Consider the following 8,561-nt stretch of genomic DNA (forward strand, 5'->3'; position numbering starts at 1 on the left):
AAATCCAACTCTGCCACCTCCTCCCAGTCTGAGTTTCTTTCTGGTTCTTGTATGCTGCGCAGCAGGATCCCATCATCTGCTCCCAGAACACCACTTTTCAGTTATCTTCTAATCACATTGTCCCCCTTGTACGTATTCCTAGAAATAAGGCCAGTTGTCTCATCACTGGACTACTTGGCTCCCCAGTACATGCCATCCTGCAAAACTAAATGCATGTGTATTTATAGTATTCATGTTCAGACTTTCAAGTTGAAAACAGTCTACAAGATGCTAGTTGCAAAAAGCTATATTCTGTGCAGTTAATATATGCCTTTCATGAGGCCAAAACCTAGAACACAGCCTGCTGCCTGTTTTTATTATGAAGTGTTTTTTAGCATTAAAATACATATGTAACTAGAAGGCCATTCAAAAAGCTCCATTTATATTCAGATTACTGTAAAACTTTCGTAATTCCTGTGGAGTAGAAAAGATCTTAGTTTTAATGCAAATGGAAGTGCCTATGCCTACTCCATTGTGCAGTAGAAGCCATTTAGCATGCAGTATTTTAGGGCCTTTCAGATTGGAGACATTTTGCAGCAACTTCCTCAGGTGCTAGATTATTTGCTCTTAAACATTAACTTGTTCATGTGATTTTTTTTTTTTTTTTTTAAAGTGTTACTGGGCACCAGATGAACTTTAACGGAATAAGTGAAATCATAGTAACATTTTAAGACCGAGCAGGATGGAGTTGTATTGTAAACTCTGCTGTTTCCGTTTGTGTAACTACTGACTTACTGTTCACAGGATCTGGTGAAAAGCCATTTGATGTACGCAGTCAGAGAAGAAGTGGAAGTCCTGAAGGAACAAATAAAAGAATTAATCGAAAGAAACTCTTTACTTGAACGAGAAAATGCACTGTTAAAATCTCTTTCAAACAATGATCAGTTATCCCAACTCTCAACTCAACAGGCCAATCCTAGTAGCACTTCACAACTGCAAACAGTGATAGCACAGCCTCCTCAGCCAACGCAACCTCCACAGCAGCCGAATGTTTCCTCAGCGTAAAGCTTTTCTTTCCTCATTAAGAAAAAACTGAAAGCAATCTGTCCTTGTGTGCCACTGGTGTTCTTTCCACTTTATATGAAAGCAAGTAGCCATGCTTCAGTTGTGTGTTTTGGCCTTTTCAGTATTAGACAATCATTCTACAAGAGCTTTCCCTCACTTTGAGATGTCATACAGCGCAGTTGGTGTCCAGTTATGTCATCAGTGCACAAGGGAAATGGTAGAAGGAGTTAATGCAAAGCGTATGCATTTATTTGGTGCGCATGAGTGGGGTCTTTAAGAGCTTTGATGGCTCTCCAAGGTTTCCATTACCCATGGATTACTTTGAGCCTTGCTATCTCATGTAAGAAGTAACAATTCATCTTAAGAGCCACTGTTCTTTCAGTATAAGTAACATTTGCCTATATTAGTTTCATTTATTTGTTTTATTTATTACAGGGCTGCTATTTTCATAATGTACATGAACAATGTCACAGAACTTTTTTTTTAATTTTTTTTAATAAATGTAAGTATCAGTAAAAATTGATAGACGGGATTGCGTTTAATAGATAAAATGTTTAGGCAATAATTGAACAAAAGAATCCTGGCATATTTCTAACACTAATGGCAATTTACCTTTGGTATTTATTGACGGTAGTCAAGACCCAGCTTGAATGTACATTTTGTATAGAGTGTAAGTATGAAGACCATAGTGCATCTGTACAGGTAGTCACCAGTTATTGTGATATAATAAATAATTGATGGGCTATTTTGATGAAGAAAACTTTGCTCATTTCTGTTTCTACTTTCTAATAGAGAGAAATTGCCATGATTCCTCTGCTTTTTGACATTTCGTATGATTTTTTTTTTTTTTTTTTGGGGTGGGAATAAAAAGCTGTGAAATTGTTCAACCTACTTTGTAACCAAAGAAGCAAAGCTGTGTAATTGAGTTTTTTTATTTTATAATGCACATTCTTTATGTATTTTTATTTAGTGTTTTTCTCATTCACAATTTTCTTTGCTGTCTAGCATGATCTGCATGACCTATAATCTTTGAACCACTTTCGTACCTCATGTTTTTATCCAGCACTCTTATTGTAATATGTAATAGTCTGTGAACAATGTCAAATAAAAAAAGAACGAACAGCTGGTGTTGGTGGAGCTGCGCTAGTGTACTATGCACTAGTTGTTTAAAAAAATGAAGTGAGCCATCTTTTGTTCATTTAAAATGGTGTTTTGAATTTCGTATGAGAAAACGTTTTGTTACATTGCAGATTTTAATGTATTTAATAAATGCAACATGCAGATTAAGTGCAGTGTATATTGAGTATTTAAATTAAAAAAATGTACATTTCATAAATAGTTTCAAGAGAGACCATCATTTGTGTATACTAACACATAGTGTGTCAGAAATTGATGTATAAATATATATATTTTAACACATTTTCTGAAATTAAACTGCAGTTTTGTTGAACTCTTTGACTGTAGATGTGTTCAAAATGTAATCTTAGATTGAATAACGGTTTTTCGTAACATAATTGAAGTTACGCCTTGTTGTTAGTGAGCAATAACTAGTAATAGACTTAGATACTATTCTTAAAATTTAAATTTAAACAGTAACTTAATATTTGCCCTAGTTACAGTTGACAGCGTCTTCTATCCTTCCAGAAGGTTGAGTGCACCTATACTTAAACCTTGGTAAATAAGGAAATAGTTATGGTACATGCCAGCCCTGCCTCACAATCTTAATTCTGCCCTCTTTGAGGGATGCCTCCCTCTGACATCCTAGCACTCTATCATTTCAGATGATACAGAATATGTATTTTTTTGAGGGGGGGGGGGGCTAAGGGGCGGCTGTATCTGAGGAACACCTTGACCAAAATGACCCCAACTTGTATCATTAACTCTACCCCAGCCCCATATGTGGCACAGCAATGTTACAATGAGGTAGTAGTGCCACCACGATTAAAGTTACACCAGGATTTCCATTTTAACAGGGATGAGTGTTCTTAATTATGTTTTCACTGCTTGATTATCTTCTGTAACAGTTTCGAGGAGGAATATCACTGAGGTTTGCAACTTTTAAAAAGGACCATCTGACTAATACTTGTCTATTGTCTGACACTTCATTTGGACTCCCTTTTCACAGAAGCTTTAGCACTCTGAGAGGTGAAACTGATAAGTGTACACTGGATGAATTGTAGAAAGTTGAAAGTTGTTTTTCATTACAAACAAGTTACTGTATACTGGCACAGTATATAGTCAATGTGGGCCTTAAGCCAGTCCTGAGAATAGGGCTCTCTGTGATGAGTATTTTAATGCTCAGCAACCCCTTTTGATCATGCTGCTGGTGAGAGTTGCAGCAGTTGGCCTTTCTTTTATTGTGCTTATTGTTAAGGAAGAAAAGGGTGAGGAGCATGCTATGTGATTAAAACTAAACCCATTGCATGCTGCTTACTTGGAGTCTTTCATATTCCCTCTATTTAATGCACTTTCCTTGACAGTACTTCATTTAAAATAAAATGTGAGTATGCATGTGAATTTTAGAGCACTTTGAAATGTCAACTCTTAAACCAGAAGCTTCTTTGAGGACAAAACCTTCAGGTGCCCCTGAGTATGCCCACGCAGAGCAACTAATGTGCACAACATACATTTCTTCAGTTGTCAAGGGCAGGGGCGGGACTCCTAATTCACAGTATTTAGGTGCAATTCAGATTCAATAACTACTTGTTATTTTAAGCCACCCACTTGGGCTGCCTGAAAATGTTCTGACTAGAAAGAGACACCCAGTCCTGCTGCGCATGTGCAAATGCCTTTCTGTTGGTTAGAGACACGCTTTTGAGCCACACATAACTGGCTTTGTGCTATATGGTAGATCCACCTCAAAAACATTTTTAATGGTTCCCCAAATTGCTGTGGATGCCAGACACTGGCTGAGACCAATCCCAAGTGGGAGATATCAGTTTGACTTGGTTCCTCCATAGTTTGAGCCCTAGGTATGTGCATAAAATAGCCATAAAATGTTACGAAACTTTTCTGTTTGAATATGGGAATCCCCTCATCAAGTGTCCTTACATTTTAAGCACTAACCCTACCTTGATCCCCTTAAGATACAGCAATTTTCAACACAATTTAAGTAAACTCACGGATTTTAGGGCACTTATACTCTTTCACACATGAATTTCTTACTAGTCTTAACCTTAAATATATATTGGTGCTACTGTAATACCGACAGATTCTGGTCATCATTGGCCAGGATCAAACCTCAGACTTCTGGAGCTTAATGCATGAGCTGCTACTGCATGAGCTAAAAGACACATCTGTCTTAACCAAAGCTGTAGCAGGCTCATCAATCTCTTGCTGGTCTAGCCACCACTATGGGGGACAAAGTGCCACATCAAACAGGCCTGGGTTACACTACCACCATACACAAACATTGATTTTTTTTTTAATTACTTTTACCCAGAGTAACAACTTTGTTCACTTTCTAATCCAAACTATAATGTGATGACAATCTTCTCTACAAAGTGTAATTATATTCTGATAGGTTGAGGGAACATTTCCTGTCCATCTATTCAATCTTCCCATTTCCATTCAGTGACTGGATTGAGCTTTTTAAAATTTATTGAATGGATGCCCTTCTTCTACACATTGATTTGTATATGAAAGCAATTATGAGAAGGGAGAATAAGTCAGGTCCTACAGCGTTCAGGGGATGCTTTTTTCCCCTCCACCTATGGATTATTATTTTTTTTTTTAAATGCTCTCAATATTGGGTTCTGCCTCTTCAACATCAGCACTTCCTTGAGCTGGCAGGAGCCCAAGAAGTTAGTGAAACAGGAAGACCAAGTAGTCATAATTTTCCAAATTTCTGCTGCTTCCTTGAGGAGGCACTACGCTATGTGGTCACAAACATGGCCCTCTGCTAGTGCTGAAGACAGTCATGTGGGATAGAAGGAGACGGACAATGAGAGAATAGGCATGAAACTCTCCCAAGGATGATACCTCAACCTGAAAAATCCACAAATGATTTTTAAAGAAGATTTGATTGGGGGCCTTTTTAAAATAAATAAAGCAAGCTCTACTGGTTGATTAACTGATCTTGTCACTGTCAGGTTGTATCTGGGGCTGTTATTCTTTATGTATTCACTGTCAGCCAGCTCCCCACTGTTCTAAAGCCTCTTCTTTGTTGTTTTATATGCAAAAGCACCAGTTAAGTCAGTCAACTACTGCAGACTGTTTGTATCGCATTATAGTGTATAACAAAGAAAACAAAACCCCTAGAACATCAGGGGTCTGGCTGGCACTGTAAATACGCACAGGACAGCAATGCCAGCTGCTCCCTGCTAGTGGCTAGGTCAGCCAATTTGGTTTTTGACACTTCCCCCCCCCCCCCCCCCAAAAAAAAAAAAGATTGTGTGTTCAAGAAAAGGGCCAACTCATGGCAGAAAGCACAAGGCTGAACTTTGAGATGAGACTAGGAAAACATGGGAATTGTAAATGGGCCCTTTATGTTCTGGTCATTTCTTTTTCTGTCAGCTGAAGTCTTCCAACGATTCTTTTATCCAAATAAAATTCTTCCATACTAGCATTTTTCCCCCAAGAAAAAAAGACTGCTTATAATAAAAAGAGAAACATCTTGGCTATACAGGTGTATGTGCTTTGGGGTTGGATTTAAATTATATGAGAAAATAAATAGCAAAATATACTGATGGTGAGTATTGAATCTCAGTACTATACAAAATGGACATTGGTGAATAAAGAAAAAAAGATTCTCAAGTAGCTTTCCTTGTCTTTTTTTCTGGTCAGTGTGCTGAACACTTCTGGTACAACTAAAAATTTTCAAAACCTTCCATGGTCTGAAATTGTGCTAATCCTTGAGTCTAGCAAAAAACAAGCAAACAGTTCTTTGAATTTTACTTTGAGCAGGTTTCATTTGCATGTGTCAAATATTTCATCTAAGTAGCAAGACATCTGGATCATCAAGTAGGTACAAGCCATGGAGATTGTAAATCCCAGTGTGCATTGCTCCAACTTGGCCCAAGCAAAACTACCTCGATCAAAATGAAATATTGTGTGTTGAGGGCAGTAGTCTTCAAAATACAGATTTGGATGAAAGTGAACTTGCTTTGGCTCAGTCTGGTGTAGTGGTTGGTTGGCAGATTCATAGATTCTAGGACTGGAAGGGACCTCGAGAGGTCATCAAGTCCAGTCCCCTGCCCGCATGGCAGGACCAAATACTGTCTAGACCATCCCTGATAGACATTTATCTAACCTACTCTTAAATATCTCCAGAGATGGAGATTCCACAACCTCCCTAGGCAATTTATTCCAGTGTTTAACCACCCTGACAGTTAAGAACTTTTTCCTAATGTCCAACCTAGACCTCCCTTGCTGCAGTTTAAGCCCATTGCTTCTTGTTCTATCCTTAGAGGTTAAGGTGAACAAGTTTTCTCCCTCCTCCTTATGACACCCTTTTAGATACCTGAAAACTGCTATCATGTCCCCTCTCAGTCTTCTCTTTTCCAAAATAAACAAACCCAATTCTTTCAGTCTTCCTTCATAGATCATGTTCTCAAGACCTTTAATCATTCTTGTTGCTCTTCTCTGGACCCTCTCCAATTTCTCCACATCTTTCTTGAAATGCGGTGCCCAGAACTGGACACAGTACTCCAGCTGAGGCCTAACTAGAGCAGAGTAGAGCGGAAGAATGACTTCTCGTGTCTGGCTCACAACACACCTGTTAATACATCCCAGAATCATGTTTGCTTTTTTTGCAACAGCATCACATTGTTGACTCATATTTAGCTTGTGGTCCACTATAACCCCTAGATCCCTTTCTGCTGTACTCCTTCCTAGACAGTCTCTTCCCATTCTGTATGTGTGAAACTGATTTTTTCTTGCTGGCTACTGTTTTGACTGAGAGGGTGTACTCCCCCTTTTCCAGTGAAGCTGGCAGTTTATGGATGTCATAGGGTATAGCTGCCCTATATCATCCTCTTCTGGCCAAGTGTGTCACTGTAGGTGCTTCCTGCCTCCATTTGGGTGTTCCCTGTCTTTCAAAACATACCTTCCAGGTCCCTTGCTCTGGTGAGCTCTCCTGGGGCCTTATCTCAGGAGTTTCCTGTCTCTATGACCCACCCCAGCTGTTCCAGGCTTATTAGCTAATCAGAAGCTAACCAGCCAGCAAGGGATTTAATTACTTCCAAATGGGTCTGAGTTGGCTTGTTCTCCCTTAAAGGAGCACATCACAGGTAGTCTGCTGCCTGACTCTCTTGAAAGGGCCAGCCCCCAGGACAATGTGTTTTTGGGATTCCTGATTGGACTCAGTTGGGTCAGTAGCCAAAAGTACCTTTTTCCATTGGTTCTTGGCATAATGGTGACCATTTCTCTGAGATCCAGAACTCCCTGCAATTATTTCTGTATCTGAGGTCTCCAGGTTGGATTACTCTAATACATTCAACACTTGAAGACAGCTTGAAAGATTCAGCTGCTGTGGGTAGAGATGGCCCCATCTTAGTAGATTTAGTCACAGAGAGCAGGCCCTCTCAGAGGACCAGAGAGGCCCAGGCCACTTCCAGCTTTTGAGGCCCGTAGCCATAATAAAAATAAAAAAATGACAACACATGAAAACAAAATGAGGCACTAAAATGTAACAATTCTCTACCTTTCAACACACACTTGATCCAGCACCAGCCACTAGTAGTGGTTTGTTTTATAATCAGCTGATCTGAGAGGACACATTCATCACGGTCTAACCTTGTGCCATCAGAACCGATATATTTTTATTAATGTTTATGAACATTTTTAACTCTTTAATATGACAAAATCTATATCAGTTAACAAAAAAATTATGTCTTTTACCAAATCACATTTCTTATTTGCTTAAATTTGCAGCTCTAAGCTGAGAGTGTGTGTCACATTTTGGTCCGATAGGTATGCGCATAAAAACAAGTTGCGAAACTTATCAAATGCCAACAAATTAACAAGTGTCTAAATTTGAGGCCCCTTTTGAGCTTGAGGCCCAGGCCAAATGGCCCTCCTGCCCCTCCCCCCAGCCCCCCGATTGGCCCTGTCAGGGAGCACGTTACACTAGTGGCTCCATAGAATATGTGACTTTCATTTGTTTCAGGGTGCAATGAAAGGCATTCATATTGATCTTTGAAGTCCTATGTGGTTTGGGTCCTAGCTACCTGAGCTCTCTTTAAGTCAGTACTGTGTCAGTGCAGGTCCACTGATACGCTCTAGCTCATAGTCCTAAGATTTGAATGTCCGGGCATCTTGAATGGAAGGCTTTGGACTGTAGAACTCATTTCCCACTAGTCCAACTAAGCCCAAATTTGTCAGCCTTCCGGGGATAGTGCAGAGCTCATCTCTGTTTGTTTGTTTGTTTTGTTTTTGTTTAGGAGTATAGGGCAATGTAGTTGTACTGTGACCCACTGTGTGAGGAGTCTACTTTGTAGTTAATATTTGCTATACTAATTTTGTACTAAACAAAATTAAAATAGTAAGTGTGGGTCTTTTCTGAATATTTGTTATAA

The 8,561-nt window shown here is 39.3% G+C and overlaps 1 protein-coding gene across 1 annotated transcript in view; it reads left to right on the plus strand.

Annotated features, from left to right (window-relative positions):
- Positions 1-2,388, plus strand: part of TSC22D2 (TSC22 domain family member 2) — a 38,321-nt gene extending 35,933 nt beyond the window's left edge. The window contains exon 3 of the mRNA XM_024209027.2: positions 784-2,388. Within this exon, the coding sequence (XP_024064795.1) occupies positions 784-1,044 (261 nt within the window). The 3' untranslated portion in view covers positions 1,045-2,388. The remainder of the gene's footprint in view (positions 1-783) is intronic.
- The last annotated feature ends 6,173 nt before the right edge of the window (positions 2,389-8,561 follow it).

Source organism: Terrapene carolina, unplaced genomic scaffold (genome assembly GCF_002925995.2).
Source record: "Terrapene carolina triunguis isolate 2854851 unplaced genomic scaffold, T_m_triunguis-2.0 Scaffold88, whole genome shotgun sequence".
Taxonomy (NCBI): Eukaryota; Metazoa; Chordata; order Testudines; family Emydidae; genus Terrapene; species Terrapene triunguis.